The 19,376-nt window shown below is 39.3% G+C and overlaps 1 protein-coding gene across 1 annotated transcript in view; it reads left to right on the forward strand.

The window, feature by feature from the left end:
- The window catches only part of MATN2 (matrilin 2), a 68,562-nt gene extending 50,325 nt beyond the window's left edge, over window positions 1–18,237 (forward strand). The window contains exons 14-26 of the mRNA XM_075706315.1: window positions 2,712–2,834; window positions 2,929–3,051; window positions 3,142–3,264; window positions 3,432–3,554; window positions 3,759–3,881; window positions 4,024–4,146; window positions 4,313–4,435; window positions 6,568–6,981; window positions 9,569–9,721; window positions 13,811–13,882; window positions 14,458–14,568; window positions 14,801–14,896; window positions 17,958–18,237. Of these exons, the coding sequence (XP_075562430.1) occupies window positions 2,712–2,834; window positions 2,929–3,051; window positions 3,142–3,264; window positions 3,432–3,554; window positions 3,759–3,881; window positions 4,024–4,146; window positions 4,313–4,435; window positions 6,568–6,981; window positions 9,569–9,721; window positions 13,811–13,882; window positions 14,458–14,568; window positions 14,801–14,896; window positions 17,958–18,010 (1,760 nt within the window). The 3' untranslated portion in view covers window positions 18,011–18,237. The remainder of the gene's footprint in view (window positions 1–2,711; window positions 2,835–2,928; window positions 3,052–3,141; window positions 3,265–3,431; window positions 3,555–3,758; window positions 3,882–4,023; window positions 4,147–4,312; window positions 4,436–6,567; window positions 6,982–9,568; window positions 9,722–13,810; window positions 13,883–14,457; window positions 14,569–14,800; window positions 14,897–17,957) is intronic.
- Window positions 18,238–19,376: the final 1,139 nt, after the last annotated feature.

Below are 19,376 nucleotides of genomic sequence, written 5' to 3' on the forward strand. Positions count from 1 at the left end.
GATCATGACTTACCCTGTTCCTTAACTTAATGTCTTAGCATGTTGTTTTGTAAATGATAAGCAGATGAACCTCCTTCAGGCTCTTTATATGTTTTCTAATCTTCTCGTAGGCCCCTTCTTGCTCCCCTAAAACCTTTGCTATTTATCAGCATCCTTGTGGGGGCACCACAATGGTACAAAGTCTTTTAATAGGAGACACAGCAGGGTCCAGGGTAGAGGAGCTATAACCCACCTAATTCTTATTTGAATCCACCTACCTTTTTTTATCTTCTTTTTTTTTTTTTTAATCTATCTTTGTTATGACCAAAGATAGCATTAGTCTGTGACCAAAATATTCTGCTAGCACTTGTGTTCAGTTTGTTATCTACCATGATCTGGCTATTTTAAAATACATATGATTTGCTGTTATCCAGCTTGCAAAAAGATTCAGGACTCCTTTTATCAGCAGCTGCTCTATTTTTATTTGCCATTCTCTCAAAAGTGGAGTAACCTACAAACTTTGTCAGTGATTATTTTGTATTTTCTTCTGGGTTGTTCATAAAAATGTTAAGTAGTAGAGGAGCAGGGCAAATTCTTAGAAAGCAAGCCACTTGATGTTCCCCCATTTACAATTTCTTCTGAAGACCTCTCTAGCCAGTGTTAATCCATATAATGTCGATTCTGCAGTCTGTTTTCTTAACCAAAATATACCAAGACTACTGCCTTACTGAATGCTTTGTTGTATGAACAGCATGAGCTTTATGAACCAGCATCATAATCAATTAAAAAAGATATTTATTTAGCTTTCCAGAATCTATTTTTCCATAACACCAAATTGATTGATATTAATTCTCTTTCTTTGATTTTACTGTGAATCAAGTTCCACACTATCTATTCCATTATTTTAATGCAGATCAATGTCAAGCTGATGACTTACTATGAACTACTCATCCTTTTCAAACACTGGAACAATAGTATTTTTTCAGTGTGTGTGCATATGCTGGGGATGGAGACTGCTCAGTGTTTTGGGGCTTCCTCAGTGTTCTAGGAGTTACTGAAAAATAACACTAGCATCCAAGATGCTCTTCAGCTCTTTTACAACTCTTTGCTGCAAGTTACCTGGAGTTACTGATTTAAAAATGGGTGTGTTCAGTAGGTGCTGTGTGACCTACTTCTCAGCTGGTGAAACTCTTCAACAATATCATCAGTACCCTATTTCATAAGTTCAGAGCTGAATACACTGAATATTTTTAACATTTCTGCATTAAGATTGGCAATTCTACCATTTCTATTAATTAATAATACATTGTTAGAATGCTTTTTGTTCCTAATAGTCTTTAAATAACTTGCTCGTACTATCCTTTATTTTGTTGGCCATGCACCCCCTTGTCCTTTATCTTATTATTTCAGTGTTTTCAAATTCCTAATATTTTCATGTTCAGTAAATACTGTGAAAGTTCCTTTCTTGCAATCATTATCCAAATCTTACAGGTGTTTTCAATTTCAATTTCTAAATGAGGTTGCCTTTTTAACTACTCTGGCATTCTTTCTAGATTATGGGACTACATTTTGTGGGGGTATCTAGTAAAATAACCTTAAATAGTGCAATCATTCACTTTTTTTATTATTATTATTTCTCCCCATCCCAAAATACTCTGGCTCATATTTGCTTTCAGCTATGTGAAATTCATCCTTTTGAAGTAATAGCTATGTCTGCTGCTGGTTTGTATTTCATTCTGTTTATAAACAATAAATGTGTCTGAGTTACAGCTCTGTATAAGCAGATGCTAATTTTCACTTACATGATAATTTCTTCTTTACCTGCTATAATGATCTAGTTTAAATTGCCATGTCTTAAATGTAATGCTTGTTGAGTTAGAAGATTGTCCTCTGTAGAAGTTTTTTGAATTTTTTTATTGGCAGCATGAGACCTCCAGGGAATTTGCTCAGATTGAAGTTCTTGTAAAAATAGAAGTTCTTCTTCCCTACACATTAAACCTAAGTATTTTGCTGAAGAGTCAGTCTGAACTTGGCTGTCAGTAGCGTTCTACTTTCTATGTAAAGGTAGTTCTCCATTAGCAATTGAGAGTATTTTCTTTTGTGTTGCAGTGAAAAAGGAATAGGGAATGCTTGATAGAAGGCTCCAATTCCTTCTGTACTTTCTCCCCTTCTATACTTCTTGAAGAGGTTTTAACCAACTGGTTTTAACATTGCAGTCATACAAGTCCTCCCATCATTTTCCAACAATACCAGTTAGATTTTATTTATCCTTTTAAACGAGTAGGTCCTATTCTTCTGGGTATAGTTTATGCAGACTCTTGGCATTGATGTAAGGAAGTTAAAGAATTATTTTGCTTCGTGCCCTGTGTTTTTTTGCTTAATTTTGTTTTTATCAACATGAATTTGGGCTAAATGACTGTACTAAATTATTCCCTGCTCTCACTCTTGCTGCTCTTAATGTAAAGTCCTCCTCCTTAATCTAGTCAGATTAATCCTAAAATGATTTATTGTCAGTGGGAAGCCATCTAAACCATGCAATTATTTCTGGTCAGATTGTAAAGAATTCATACTCCATGTAAGCTAAGCTGTCTATCATTTAACTAGCCAGAGATTTGCTTTCAGTTTGCAGGCTTCCATCTTTCTTTGGTCATGGGATTACTCCCACAGTCTTTGCATTTATAAAAAAAAGTTTAACTAGGAAACCACATTAAATATTATCTAACTGTTCCCAGGCAAGGATATTTGCAAATCAGTCAACCATGGCTGTGAACATGCTTGTGTTAATGCTGGTGATTCATTTGTTTGTAAGTGTCAGGAGGGATTCCTGCTAAGAGAAGATGGAAAAACATGCAAAAGTAAGTAGTCTGATATTTATCAGCACACTTTTTATCTGCAGCTTATGCTTGTGTAGAAATGCATTAACCAGCACAAGCTGTCATCTGTTTTCAGATAAAGATCTTTGCAAATCAGTCAGCCATGGCTGTGAACATGTTTGTGTTAATACTGATGATTCGTATATCTGCAAATGCTATGATGGGTTCCTACTGAGAGAAGATGGGAAAACCTGCAGAAGTAAGTAGCATGAGAACTTAATTTAATGGACTACACGTGTATTTGAGGCCTCTGCTGATATATGTTCACTACCAACTCTTCTGTTTGCAGACAAGGATGTTTGCAATTCAGTCAATCATGGCTGTGAACAAGTTTGTGTGAATACTGAAGATTCCTACATCTGCAAGTGTCGTGAAAAATTCATACTGAAGGAAGATGGAAAGACATGTAGATGTGAGTAGCCTGAGCTATAAAAGTATGTTTTTATTTGAGGCTTTTAAGTGTTGTGGCTGTGAGTGTTTGCACATGGGTATGTTTGTGATTTCCAATTATTTGAGATGCTTAATAAAAGATATTATGTCTCCCTAATGAACCTCACAAACTCCATCCACTCTTCTCAGATAAAGATGTTTGCAACTCAGTTGACCATGGCTGTGAACATATTTGTGTTAATACTGATGATTCCTATATCTGCAAGTGTCATGAGGACTTCATACTGAGGGAAGATGGGAAAACTTGTAGGAGTAAGTTGTTTAATCATTGTTTTGTACTTCCTGATCTGTTAATGAAACACACTATGCAATGGTAGTGTGTTATTTGTGTCTTTAATATAGAATCAACTTCATGGAAGTGAGCTCCTTTGTGGAAGATTATTGCCATAATTTTTACATTTTGTGGAAGTTATTTACGTAGCTAACTGTGCTAAATATAATTTTCATTATTCCAAGGTAAAAATATCTGCAAAACAGTCAACCATGGCTGTGAACATGTCTGTGTTCCAACTGGCGATTCATACACGTGTCAGTGTCACAAGGGATTTATATTGAGGCGAGACAGGAAAACATGCAGGAGTGAGTAGCTGAAACTTTTATGGGGAATGTGTTTTTTTCAGTCATAAAAGAAATAACAGACTTAATTTCACTCAAAGCTTGTTCATGCCAGTTTTGCATTTGAGAAATGGTCTAATAAGGAAATTCTCTTAATGATTCTCAGATAAAGACCTGTGTAAATCCATTGACCATGGCTGTGAACATGTGTGCATTAACAATAACAATTCATACAGCTGTCAGTGCCATGAGGGTTTTGTCCTGAGACAAGACGGGAAAACATGTCGAAGTAAGTAACTCAATATGTCTGTCAGCCGCTCTCCTCTAGCATTGCTACGTAAACGAACAAAGATATTATACTCCTTTGTCATACATTCTTCAAATATCATGTTTGGAGTGTTTGAATTTATAAATATGTTAAATAGAATACATACAAATATTTCAACTTTTCCTAGATAAAGATGTCTGCAAATCAGTTGCCCATGGTTGTGAACATATTTGTGTTAATAATGACGATTCATACATCTGCAAATGCCAGGAGGGATATGTATTAAAAGAGGATCAGAAAACATGCAGAAGTAAGTACATTTTATATAGAAAGCATTTGTTTATCTGATTTCTAAAATTACTTGACCTCACTTCAAATGCCTCACTTCAAAAAATGCCTCACTTCAAAAGTGATGTAATATTTGAAAGCCCAAAGCATATGTGTGTGTGACGGAAAATGTCTTGAACAATTAACCTGATGCTCTTGTAAGCAAAAAACTAACAAATTGGAACAGTTGTTTTGGTGTAGTATCAAGTATGATAATAATTCTTTCCAAACATCATGAAAAAAGCCAAAGTGAAATCTTATTATCAAAGAATGTGCACTTTAATTAGATTCATATACTGTGGAGCCTTTATCTTTATATACTCCATTTTAAAATATCATTAATTCTATTTGCTCATCTTCTAACATGACATGCTTAGAGTATGACTTGCATTTATGTCATCACTCCTTAATACTTGGAGGAAAAATTCTTCTACTGGAACTCCATAAAAACATTTATTCTGCAAAAATGGATGCCTTAGCTGGGGAGACTATTATTACCAACAGAGTGGTAACATGTTTGTGGCTGATCTCAATCCTAACTAAAACCATTCACCATGAACTGCTGCCCTATCTTGACTTACACAATGATATTGTGGTGGTTCTGATATTCATATTCATTGGATTACCATTGCCTTAGTAGGTGTGACACATCTTTTCCTCAGATGACTGCAGAAAGGAATTCTTGGACAGCAGTTTTAAAATAGAACTATTGTCTAAGAAGAAAAGCCTAAGCTTTAAAGCTGAAAATTCCTTATTCCTAAACTGATTTGGTAACAGACATCTTCAGTAATTTCTGCAAAGTAATTTCTGCTGCACAATTCTCTCTCGTATAGTGCTTACAGCATTCTTATATACAAACATCAGAGATGAGTGGAGGTGAAAGTTCATTTGGTCCAGACTAAGATGCAAATCTCACATTCCTTAGTATGGCAAATTCTCCCTAGAAGTCACACTGATCAAATACGAGCTGAGCATCTCTGCAGCCAGCCCCTTGCACAAAGTGCACTAGTCTATGACTGCCGGAGGCAATTGCTTTCCAGAATAAAAAAAAAGACCTGGCAGAACCAGTCTGCAGCTTTGAAGATACTCTCCAGTCCCTAAACTCCCTAACCTTGTCACGGATGCAGAGTGCCTACAAACTGCTTTGATTTTTGCATGTGCACTTGCCAAAAAGTATGAGAACTCCAAATTTGTCAGTCTCCTGACAAACTCCCAGCTTTAGTGGGTAAACCAGAAAAGGTTAATTTCAGCAATTCATAAGCCTTCTTATTACAAGATTGTTAGAGAGCTACAAGCAAAAAAAACTTACATAAAAAATTCTCATCCATGCTTAGCAGCTGGGCACATTTCTAGCATTTACTCTCTCACCTATAGTTTTTTAGCTGGTTTTCTGCCACTACAGGTTTAAGTTTGTGCTATAAAAACATGTGCATTGTCTAAATTTTGTCCCCAGGCTTGAACCTCATCCTAAGGTCTAGGGCAGGCTACCTAACCTTTCTCTTTTTGCTCAGCCTTCCCCAAGCCCTTTGGCTTTTGTCTCACTGTTCCCTGCCACTCTAAATATGATGCCTAGATTTTCACCTTATATACAAGTGTGGCTTCACTGACTCATTTCTTTGTACCACCTTTACCTTTTTGCTACTTCTGCAACACAAGTGCAGCTCCAATGATTCTCTTCCATGTCTTTCAGTGATGGTCATATACACGAATGTAAAGCTAGCATACTGGCCTATCCCTGGAATAAAATGATGGCATCTCTGTCTCTATACCCTAGCTATGTTCTTCAGTTATACAGTTCTCTCCACTTAACAGTCATTCTTAAAATTTGCTGGTTGTTGCTGTATTTTTAAGAGTTGTAGTATTCTACAAAGTAGTATGTCTCAGTAAGTATTCACTGTGATTACATTTTTGTTAAACTCTTGGTCATAGGCACACTCTTAGCTTTTGATATAGACTGTACACAACATCTTTAGACACATTGGCAAAGTTGGATGAGCCAGGAACAAGGTACTCTAGATGATCTCTGAGTTTATGCAGTCCCTTGGTATCTAGGTCCCTTTTTCAGCTTTGTGGAGTTTTTTTCATGACCTGAATGCTCTGCTGCTTATTTCACAGGATGCACTGAAGGCCCAGTTGACCTGGTGTTTGTGATTGATGGATCAAAAAGTCTCGGAGAGGATAATTTTGAAATTGTAAAACAATTTGTCTCAGGAATCTTGGATTCACTTGAGATTTCACCCAAAGCTGCTCGAGTTGGTTTGCTTCAGTATTCCACTGAAGTCCGCACAGAGTTTACGTTAAGGCAGTTCAGCTCAGCCAAAGACATGAAGAAAGCTGTATCACAAATGAAATACATGGGGCGAGGTTCCATGACAGGACTGGCTCTGAAGCAAATGTTTGAGAGAAGCTTCACAGAAACAGAAGGAGCAAGACCATTTTCAGCAAATGTCCCTCGAATCTCCATTGTGTTTACGGATGGACGAGCCCAAGATGAAGTCTCCGAGTGGGCTGCTAGAGCAAAGCAAAATGGTAAGTGGAGGTGGTTTTGACTCATTCTAAAAGGCAAATATTGTTAGAAATAAGATGTGGTAAAGTATGGATATGCTATAGTAGGTGCTAATCAAGAGACCATTAGCCATAGCAGTCTGGCTAGTACAGTGACCACTGTAGCAGAACATCGGATCTTTGGTGTTCACAGGAGCCTTTGCTACAAGGCATGTACGTCATCCCAAGTGCAGGACCCATGATGAGTGTCTCACCGCTGGGGTTCTGTGCCATCCACAGGTAGTGGTACTACCCACCTGGCATACCATGCAGTGCCCTGAACATATCCACTAAGGGCAGACATTTGAGACAGAGATTTGGGAACACTGGAAACTTCATCAAAAATTCTAAGAAAACAAAAAAAAAAAAACCCAGCCTGTCTCTTCAAAATACAGAAATCTATCCTCCTGAGAAATACTATGATACTAATTGGGTGTGTTACATTTTTATTTACATATATTCTGTACTTTTAACTGATTTGATAGTGCTGACTGTTCTGGAAGGAAGATGGGTCCTCTTTACAAAAGCATAGAGCTGTAGTGCTGTCTATCTTTCTGTTTCTATGTGCCTTATCAGGTGATATGCTGAAATGTAACTGAAAAAGGTTGATTTTTAATTTAGAATATGTCTAGGCAGAAATCCATCTTCTAGGATACCTGTACCACAACTCAGAAACTTTTCAGCTGTTTAGCAGCATCAGCTGAAAATTTTCAAAACTTTTCAAGAAAATAAAGCATCCCTTTTTTCTTTGCAAAACATTTTCTATTTTATGAGAAACTACTTTAAGAACCATGGCTGATGGCCCACAACACAGAGAAAATAGACTTTAGAAGATGCTGCACATTGGTTTTTCTGTTCTTGTTTTATTGACTTGATATATCAATCATAACTTGATACATGATTAGTATAGCGTTGGTCAGGACTGATACCTCTCTGTAAGGAGAAAAGGAAAAAATGTCCAAGGATATGAGAAGAGCATGTGCTAACAAGGGTGCCATTACATGAAATATAAACAAAGTGGTTTTTTAAATATTAAAAACAAAACCAAAGATTTATATGCTAACTAGAGAGATCTGTGAAAGTACATGGAAGATTTACAGGACTGAAGAAGGAAAGAAGTACAAGCCAACCTTGCTTACTTGCTGAATGAAACCTCAGCTCCAGACTGCTTGCACTGGTATTTGTAATGCTACAAGCCAAATCCATCCCCTGTGTAATTGCAGCGTAGGCAGTGTAGTAATGCTGAGTACGAAATTGGCCTTGAATGCTTTATCACTGATAACTCCAAGTCTTTAAAAAGCAACAGACCTCAGCATGACTGGTCCATTAATTAAATTGAATCAGCTTCTGGTGAATGTTTTACTTGCCTGACTAAAGTGCAATGGTAGGCAGATTCATGACGAAAAGTAAGGAGATGCTTACGTTAAAGAGTTGGAAAATGCATAGTTTATGATGTTATCAGGCCCAGGATTCTTCAGCAAAAAGGTTAAAGTTGCAATTTAGTGAGTGTGTAGCTGTTATTACCCCGTGATAATAAAAGAGATATCAAACCTCCTCATCCTAAGTTTTATCTGAAACCAACCACCTGAGAAGGCAGCTTCTGCTCTTAAATCTTATAAAAGAGCTTGAAATACTATGAAGCTAGTAGTTGTATTACAAATCACAAAATCAGTACTAGTTGTAGACACTTTCTAAGCCAGAGTTAATGTAAAGAGAAATGTTGTATCAGATCATATGTCAAGAGAATAAAAAAGTAACTGCTGAAAAAGTGGATATTGAAGATCACCATGTTTTTTTATTCATTGCTTGTTTAAAATCTGTCTGGTGGGACACGCTTCCTCCTTCCCTGCTTTCAGAGTGAAGAACACTACAAATCCTCATTTACTTTCTCCCTAGCACCTCTGCTGGGGAAATGCTTTTCCTAAGCATCCCTATTGTAAGGCTCGCTCTTTCCTAGCCCCACAAATTGTTTCTTTTCCCCTGTTCTTACCCTCATAGGTCTGGGTGCCTTTGCAGTGCCTCCCAGCCTACTAGTGTCACTAGATTGTAAGACTCTAGTCTCAGTATGCTCTGAGGATTTCGATGAAACACTAAGTATTTACATTTTTCTAAAAAAATTACTGCCATCTTTCCGGATTCTGCCCTATTTGCTAATATATAATAGGTCTTCCCACCAACGCACTAATTAGCGTTATTGCACACACCCTACGTACACAGACACAATCCAGGAACTTTCAGTGCAACTGTAAGGCTGACTTGTGTGATTCTCTTGGATGTCTTGCAGTACTCTTTCTGGGTTCATTTACAATCAGCAGTGTCCAGACAACTGTCATCTCTTTAACTTAAAAACTATCAGTCAAATTACAGCAAAGCAGTGAGTTTCTACACATCTCTCAACTAAAGCATATTAAGCCTGTTCAAAACCAATTTTGAAGTTACACAGCATATACATTTCTTGTGCTCGCCCTTCCTCTCTCTCTAAAACGACTAATGCTCATATTTTCCTTTCATGGAGGAACAAGGGTTTAGAACTGCTGATGTAATAATTATGTGCAATTGCTTTTGAATCTAGGTATAATTATCTATGCCATTGGAATAGGAAAAGCAATTGAGGAAGAACTACTGGAAATTGCTTCTGAACCATCATATAAGCATCTCTTCTATGCTGAGGATTTCACAGCTATGGAGGACATAAGTGAAGAGCTAAGAGCCCAAATCTGTGAAGGTAATAGTACTCCACTTGCATTGAGATAGAAGAGGAATGAATGCTTACAGATTTTTGCAGGCCTAAAAGGACAACTGGTGTCATAGTATAGGTCATAGATCACTGGTGTCAGACTTGCAAAGTGTTAAGTCACTCATGGTAATTTTTCTGCCCTTTAATATGTGAGGAATATATACCTTTAATCTATCACCAGGTAAAGGTATATAATAATTGTCTTTATTTTCATAGGTTGCATAAAATGTACCCTTCTGTGCCCAGAAGAATCAATTGCTCCCTCCCCTTTCTTTTTCTACAGTCAAGTCAGCCATGCACTGAACCCCACCCCACCAAAGAAGCATGATCTACTTCATCGGGAATGTGGGAAAATAATCAGGGATTTGTAATGTCTAAATGAGAACAAAAAATTACTCTTAAGACCAGTGGCAAAAACCTAAAACACAGCAAAACAAATCATCAAGAACTGTTGTGTGTATTTATAGAAGACTAAAAATAGTTCATTGAACATACAGTCAAAGCTACAAAGAGTGGATCTCAGTTATGCATAAGCTCCAAGTTTTGCTCCACAAATGTGGAAGGTTTGTTCCAGAAAGCACCCTTCCTCACTGTGGCGCAAACAGCCTCTATATAAACATTCCCAGCTGAAGTTTTGCAAGGGGAAGGGGGAATTTGAGCTGGGACAAAAGCTGTTCAGCCAGAGAGAGGACAGCATGTCTCTCCTACTCACACATTCCCAGGACTCAGTATTATTTCTACATTCAAATTAGTACCTGAAGCAAAATTCAGAAACGTCACTGTGAATAATATTAGTCATAGCACTAGAATTATGCAAGATGATTTCATTTTCACTAGCTTTTATTTGGTTGTTTTTCTTGGAATTAAATGCAAACAGGTTTTATTTTCTTCTTTAACATTACTGTGTGAAATTGGCTGGCAAGCAGCAGTGCATTTCTTCCTCATACAGATGTCAAGGAAGAATCTGAAAAAAGAATTGGAGAATGTTTTCTAGCTTATAATATTCTTTGTGATTCTCTCAGTCCTAAGAAGGCCTAGTTCCATCTTTCTGAAACACAAAATACTGTGATAACATGAAACCAAGTCTGTTCAATTAACCTTCTTATTAGGCAGATAATCTGCTGATGACAGCATATCATCTTAAAAGCTTGGGGAGATGCCAAAGCCAAAACTATCTGTCAACTGGTATAATTCTCACTTATTAGCAAACCCCAGAGCTCAGTGATGGAAATGCATCCTTCAGGTACCCATAACTGTGTTTAGCAACCGCGTTTGTTTTTTTTTTTTTAAACTACATTACTTACCATCTGAAAAATAAGTCAATCCTGCCCCTTTGTGGCCGTTTCTAGACTACACCTCTAGCAATGGGGCAGAGCTGGTGCATCTCAGCTTCTGTCCTCCTCCTCTCTCACCAACAGGCAATGCCTCACACCTGTGAACTAAGGACTGACCCAGCCTTGTTTTTCTGGACACTCCAGGACTACCTATTGCTCATCAACTCACTGCACCAGAAATTCTGCCTCCAAGCCTGTTACACAAGCTGAAAGTTCTTTTTTTTTCCCCCCTCTGTTTCAGTTCATTACCTAAATTTTTTTCCCTCCTTTGCAACAGCAGTAATTTCATTTTTCCTCCAGCCTTGGTCCTTAGCTGAGGACTTCTGAGGCTCCAGTCTGTGAGGGCAGTGGGAGGACCCTCTGAACCTCATGGACTCCACTGACAAAACCACTCATCCTCAGTCCCAGCTGCCGATGGGCTGCATGTTTCCAAGTAAAGCAGAAGCCCTCCAAATCTCTTTTGGGGTAAGGCTTTTTCCTTTTATTCTGCAAGAAAGCATCAGCCTTGTAGAATAGCTGCTGGTTGCCTTTAATTATTCTTGATGACTAGTAGTAAAAAAAAAAAAAAAGTGGTTTTCTCTTTTGCTTCTTAAGAGGAATTCAGTCAGACAGTTCCCATTCATTGCCTTGGTTAATCTTCATTTCTCATCTGACTGGAAGCACTAACAAAGCTACAGCAATGTCATACATAATACGTACTCCTCATGATTGCCTCTTCGCCCCTGTTCTGAGCCTTTAATTACATGGTCATATACTATTTTTGTCAGAAGACCCCAGCCCTGATCAGATGACAGTACTCAGTGGCCTGTTGGTTAACATACTGTTCTTCCAAATTGTGGATCATTATCACTGCTGCAAATAGTCAGCCACTGCTTTTGAAGACACTTTCTCACAGGCTTTTCCTAACAAAATCTTAGGTTTTGTTACAAAACAGAGCACTAAAAGCAAACACCCAACATAGCATTGTTCCCCAACAAATTTTGAATATTTATGTTCACTGGACTGACTTCACCAAGGGACTCTGTTAGGGTTAGCAGCCTCTGTCACTACTTCTCTGATTATTCACAGCTTTAGAGGTGATGAGATCAGAAATCTGGGCCCCAACAAGTTTCTGAAGCCTGAGTTGTTGTTTCTGAAATGCCCAATTCCCCTCCCAAACTGGAGACCTTCTGCCCTACCTCTGCCAGTGTACCTATCAGTCATCTTTCCTGTCCCTTACATCTGAGTCATAATTACTTGTCTATACCAGCCCAGCATCAGGGCTCAACCTTTTCAGGTCAGTTTCTCTGCCCTTCCTAGTCAGCCTCCTCATTAGCCTACAGCTCTTAAACAACTTCTAGAGCAAGTCATTACCCAGGGTCGAACACTCAAGGTTCATCTTGAGCCCTTAATTGGTTTAGTGGTGGACTTGGTAACATTAGGTTAATGGTTGGACTGGATGATCTTAAATGTCTTTTCCAACCTAAACAATTCTATCTTACCTGTTTCTTCCCTCCTACACTGGAAGTCTCACCATCCTTGTTCCCAGTTGATCATTCTTCTACTAGACTCCTTACCCATTTTGGTTCATTCCTTACCTCATGATCTCATCCCACACCCCTCTGCCCTGAACTCTGCTCCAAAACCTGTGTTCCTTCCACCAGCTGGTTCCCACGCAGACTTTTTGATACATATATTATAGTTCTGCCCACTGAACTCTGGTCTTCTTACTCAACCACTCATCTCTGTTCATTCCCTGTTCCTCATGCTCAGTCATTCCAGCCCCCACCCAGAGGGTCTCATCTCCTTCCCAGTGCAACTTAGGACAGCTGCAGATTGTTAATGCATCTGTCAAAATTCACTTGACCCAAGAGATCCCAATAGCTGTAACAAACCTGTGGGGCCCAGAAGCATCTTCCACCTCCCTACTGCATCTTCATGGCAGATCACCCACTCCCCTGGCATAGTTGATCAAGTCGTGCAGTTGTTAAATGTATGTTCTTCAGCTCATCTGGGCAATTAAGGACTCCACAGTTAATTGAAGGTGAAGCATTTATTTTCTAGAAAAGAACCCATTCTTGAGGAACCAAAGCTGCCTCTACATTACCCTCTTGCGGCAAGAAAGGGGTAGTGCACAGAGTGACTCGAGGTGGTTATACCTACATATGAAACAGGGTCTCCAGACACCCTTTGACTAAAAAGGTATGTAGAGTCTGAAATAAATTCCTACATTTTAAAGGTTGTGCTTCATGAATTAGAAACTTGTAGTTTTGCTTATAACTGTAGTGCATCAAATAAACTCTACCGCACCCTTCTCCCCTAAACACTCCCAACTCCCTGATCATTTCCCATTATGAAGGAAAAAAATTGAAGATTAAGAAATTTCTTCCTTCTCCAAGCAGTTTTTATTCTTATTCAGTTCACCACAAAGGAGTGATAGATGGCAATGCAACATGCAAGAATTTTCACTAAAGGACACAAAGTAGGGTGCTGTCATTTCAGCTTGCTTCACTATTAATCTATTGATAAAGCACTTCTGGTTTTGGAAGAGTTCTTCTGATAGTCTGAGTTGAAGGGCGAGTCCTGGAGTCTCCAACGCTGGACCGCCTCTAAACTGCACAGGTATGAGGCATTCTCCATGTGTTATGAGAGACAGAGAGAAACACCAAGTTACTGGTAACAAACATCTCCATTTCTAGGGAATGTGAACATTTTTATTGCTCCTTTTGTGATCTCATTTCCTTTGGCAATTTCTTTCCACCAGCCTTGAAAGAGTCAGCTCACCAGCAGCATCCATCATCTGGGAAGCTTCATAAGTCTGGTCCGCAGCCTTCAGGTTGGCTGTTTTAACTCAGTGTCCTGCTGTCTCCCCAGATCATTGCTAAGTTGCCTCTTCACACCGCCTTCTGCAGAGAACCCTAACAATTCACCTAGGAGAGAGTTGTTCATCCCATTCCCCTTCCTACCCCCCTCCAAGCGACCCTCCTTTCTGCAATTCAAATCTGCTTTGTACAAAAAATTTGGGATTCACTGTAACAAACGCATGGCTGCATGCTTCTTACACCATCCGAATGAATTACTTCACGGGGAACCTTGTATTTCAATGCTGTGCTTGATATTTTAAAAAAGCATGTTCAGCTTTCAGTCACTTCTGTTTCTCACAGGAACCTTCAAAACTCCCTTTCAGTTCTGCAACCCACAACTTAAATCATGTACAGAGTTAAATACAGCCTAACAGCTCAGTTCCTTCACATCTTTGTATCCCTAGTCCCCTCCATGAATGATCCTCACTGCAATTAGTGAGACTACTCACTAATTAAGTAGAACTCTGTGCATGTGAGTAGAAAAAAAAATACTGTATAATTAAGTGAAGTGGGTTTGATTTTTAGACTTTTGGGGGGTTTCCTGCAGGACCTGAATCAACCACAATAGCCATCACAGATGTCATTGCCTGTCCCAATCTTGCAATACACCACAAGTATCTTTTTGAAGACAGTCACACTCACTCAACAAGAACAACAGGTAATCAGGCTACCTTTGTTTAGAATAATCCAGACTGCTCTTTGAATATATAGGCCTAACTGTTGCGGACTGTTTTCCAGTATGTACAAAATCTGCCCTAGAGCATTCCTTTGGATGTTGACCTGTTTTGAGAACAGGAAGCTGTATCAAACCTGCTCTGCATTTACAAGTCCTTGTCATTTCCTCCCCCATGCCATTCAATTGATTATGCTTGGCTGTTTCTGTTTTTCAGCAAAAGCTTCAAAAGACAAAGATGAGTGCAAATGTGAAAACCTTGTGACATTCCAGAACTATGCAACCAATGAAGTAAGAAAACTCACCCAGCGATATATCCTTCAGAGTAATTGTTTTCTTACATATAAGACAAGCGGGGCAGGTTAAAAGACATGATTATTATAATGCATCAAGTCTAAGCTGTCTCCATAGCTCAAATCAATCTACTGTAATGAAAAGCTAAACTACTTAATAGTGTTAACCTCTGAGAAGCAAGGCTTTTAAGACTTGAAATCTGCCTCTCCTTCACAGAAGGGACCAAAATATTAGTAAGGATCTTAACTTTTAATAATCTCTAGCAGTAAACACCTTCAGGGACAGCAAAGAAATGGCTGGTCAAATTCAAGACTAACACTTTGGTTTGGGTTATTTCTTCAGATGGTATCGAAATAGCATTTACTGGCTACACGAGTCAGAATACATGAGATGTTTCCCTTCTGAACTGCTTGATGAAGCATCAGATGCAGTGAGTCATGAAGAATTCAGAGGGCTGAGGTCTGATTAATTTTGCATGAACAAATGTGCAGATAAAAATTAGCCAAGTGCAGATCGATAACTCCCCCCCCCCAAGTTAGTCTGTCTTTTCAAGGGAGCTGTCAGTACAGTAGCCTTTACGCTATCTGTAACATCCACCAGATATCTCGGGAGACAACAGCAGCAAGTTAGCAATACAACTTTCTGCAATACTTTGCATCATGCAGTATTTATGCAGCAAATTCCTGTGTTTTCTTCATGAAAGCAGCTTCTGCCTAATCAACTAAGTAGTAAGAAGACATCACATCTATTTAAGTTTTGTAACTGTGTGCAAGATCAATAAGCACTTATTTTCTGCACAGAAGAGTGTGGTGATATCAAAAGTTCATGACTCTGCTTCCTAGAGAAGAACAGCTTTAGACTGAGGGACCTGTGGAGGTAACAGTCCGTCCAGAGTCAGGCTAACAGAGCCCTCGGTGGCCGTGGCAGCAGGCAAGCCCGCAGAGGGCCCTGTTAACCTGGTGCAAAATACTACCTACCAATCCAGATCTTACCTCCAGATATTTTGCGTCAGCCTCCCTGTATCTCTCACCTTCCCAAGTGAATCCTTCAGCAGGTAGCTCAAGGAATCATGTTCTGATCACTTGATTAATTTTAAATTATTCCATGCAAAGTAGAATTACTTCATAAAGGGGGAGAAAGCCATCACATAAGGTTTTGCTAGGTGCTTCAAATGCTCATCAACATTTACACTCCTCTGCAGGCACTTCTCCCAAGTCTCCAAGTGACTTCAGAGAAAAATCTCTAGGCTATTTCCCACATCCTTAAGAGCATTATCGACACACACAGTTCCAACCTAGATGCTGACAATAAAGGAGACCACTCCTTCCACCTTCAGCAGAAGCCTTAGCCTCTTTAGTGTAATCTCCTGCAGTGGGCTATGAGGAACTCAGAGCTTACTCAGAATCAAAGAAAACAGAGCTTAGCAATGTGTGCTTTTTTGCTTTACAATTTGAGCAGGCAACCCTGTGATTTTTAGAGTTCAAGAAGGACTCAAGGTGATGGAAAAGCTGCTGACACTGAGCCAGAGACCTACGCATTTTGACAGGAGCAGTGCCATGCACTTCCCCAGAGCACTGTGCAACCACTGCTTTGAACAGATTAAGAACCATCCAGTTGCCTCTCCATTACAAACCTCATTTCTCTGCCTTATCTGAAGAGCAGCTCAGATACCGAGCGATATACTAGTTCTTGATAACTGCCAAAGACTCTGATGGCCAGTCCCATCCCAGGGATCTGGGGGGAAGGGGGAGAGGGAGAACTGGCTAGAAAACTAGCTCCAGGTACAGAACATAAATTTAGAGGGACCAATCCAAACTGTTGATGATTTGTATCTAACTACATTTATTTTTTCTATCAGTAGACGAATACAGTTTCTACTGCTTGAACTTTGCCTCTGTAAACACTCAAAAAACACTGATGTTGCATAGAAAGCAGCTCAAATGATGCTAGCATGCATATAGTAATCCCTTCCATATGACAGACAGTTGAGGAATTGCCAAACGTAAACCTGATGTACATGTTAGTCCCCACAAAAGCAGCAGAAGCAGGATTCCCACTCTTGCTCCCTACTAGCAAGAGGACAGATTTTCTTGCTGTCAATGCGACATGGGGGCAGGGGCAGCAGCACATGGCTGTTCTGAACTCACAGGCTGAATTCAACTTGCCTGTCTACCCCTATCAACTTCTAACAGCCCTTTGTCGAAGATCCCGCTTTTATACTCAGTTCTCCCTTTTTACTTACGTAAGACCTTTAAAACATTGAAATCAAGACACTAGGCACACAAGCAAAGGGTGGGGTGCAGCAATTTAGTCCTTTTAAGGTGGGCCTCAATGCCTTCAGTTCTCTTGATGCTAGGCCCCTGCTCCCTCTTCGCTTCCCCTAGCTCCAGCCTTACCACGGCTCTTGGAGGGAGGCGGTCAGGTAAATGGTACCGATCCAACCTCCTCCTGCAGCAGACACAGCACTGTCAGGAAAGCGATGCTGCACACTGCTTTGCATTGCTACAGCTTCTTGCTTTCAGTGGAGCCAGCCCTAGATCCCATGGAGCTTGTCGTGCTCTACTCCACATCTGTCTGGAAACCACCGGCTTTGTGAAAACAGGACCCTATGCTATACCACCACAGGGCAGGAATACAAGATCAGCAGCAGACATTCATACTGCAGTCATGGAGCTACATATGGTTTTACAATCTACTGTTAGCTTACATGCAGTTTTCCATTTGATTAAGTGAAACTTTTTTAAACAGCATTAACTAAGATAAATATTTAGCTTCCCTTTGAGATAGAGTAAAACGGCCAGTTTTCAGAACCACCAGCCTTTTTAATAAGCTGCAGCCTGAACTCCACATTGAAGTATGCCTGTTAATGAACAGGGCTTCACACGGCTTTCTCAACTCAGCTGATCAAAGCAGAGTAAGAAAATACAGGGGAGTATTGTATCAGAACCTACCAGAAGTCAAAGAGGGTAACAAAGAGGTGAAACAAGAGCAAGTTTACAGACCACAGCAATCAGGCAGCTGACACTGTTCTTCTATTAATGCATGCTATCAGTAGCTCTCTTTCCTTAACTTTTGTCTACTGGAAGAAATGACAAAGAGAATGGAAGACTTGGAAAACAGGCTAAAATACTGATCAAAATTTAAAGTGTATACTACATTGTATATTTATACATACAAACTTGTCAGGACTGTTTTCTTAAACTGGTTCAAAGTAAAATAACAAATCCTTGTGTCTGAAGTTGAAAAGAATATTTTGAATCCCTGCATCTATATACTATGTGTTCTGTCTTGCATTGATTGCGGATAAGAAACAGTGAAAATTTTTATATATAAACGATTTAGTAACTAGCAAAAATCCTAATTAAGCAGAACTAAACAACCAAAATAAGCTATGCAAAATAATAAATTGCTATTATTTTTTGAAGTGAAACCTCCATGTTTTGAAGTACTTTTAGGGTATGGATTTATTTGGCTTGCTTTTCTGTATTTCCCCCCTCCACTCACTCTGCTAGTATTTTAAGCACCCTATCTGTGTGGATATAGTTCTATATATACATACATAAAAAAGAGAACAAGTAGGACAGTATTGACAGCAATTAGGTTTCACTTCTATTCTTCCAACAAGAGTAGACTACTGAAATCAGTTGGAGGTAAACACAGAAATTTATACATTTGTGTTGAAACTGTGATGGAAGTAAACGAGCAAAGTGGGAAGTCTGCTGGATCATCAGGGTATCACTATCTGAAGTTTCAAGTACTTTTTCTCTTACCACATGCAGACCACGTAACTTCTCCCTACTGTTCCTTGGTCAGCATTCAGTGATTCCCTAACTTTCCTGAACGTAACTAGTATTTTCATTATGAAACCATTCTTTGGGCAATACAACTAGCTGCACACCTGTATGTCAAGCACTAAGACACAAATGAAACCAGCAAATTGCTTCCAGCCATTCTGGCCAGCTGAAGTGCCTTGAAGTTTTACTCCTTCCCCTTGGCAGCAACAGCACTCTTCTGCTACCTTTACTTTCACACTAAGAGCAGTATCTAAACTATCTCTTGAACCAATCCAAATCTGGGGTTTAACAGGTACAGACACCAGCACTTCCTCCTTTGCTTTGACACACATTGGTTTGCCTATTTACTGTGTCCAAATGGAAATGCACAACTTCATCTGTGCTATACGAGAAGCGGAAGTAGTTGCAGCAAAACTAGATTATGTGATCTCGGATAAGCCAATGAGTGTCCATGGATACACAACAGCAAGTTTTAAAAGGTACCCTGCGCTTTCGCATACTCTGGCAAACAGAATGCAAGTTCTACGAGGATACCGGTACATACTGATTTTCATTAGCTGTTTCTTTTACTACATGTCAGCAAAGCACTGGCACCTCAATTGATAATCACTCATAATAAGGAACATCCTGCAGTCATGGTCTCGCACAAAACAGGCCCAAATCTGCAAGATACCAATGTCTTCAGCAACAGTGACTTGAGAACAC

Source organism: Pelecanus crispus, chromosome 2 (genome assembly GCF_030463565.1).
Source record: "Pelecanus crispus isolate bPelCri1 chromosome 2, bPelCri1.pri, whole genome shotgun sequence".
Taxonomy (NCBI): domain Eukaryota; kingdom Metazoa; phylum Chordata; class Aves; order Pelecaniformes; family Pelecanidae; genus Pelecanus; species Pelecanus crispus.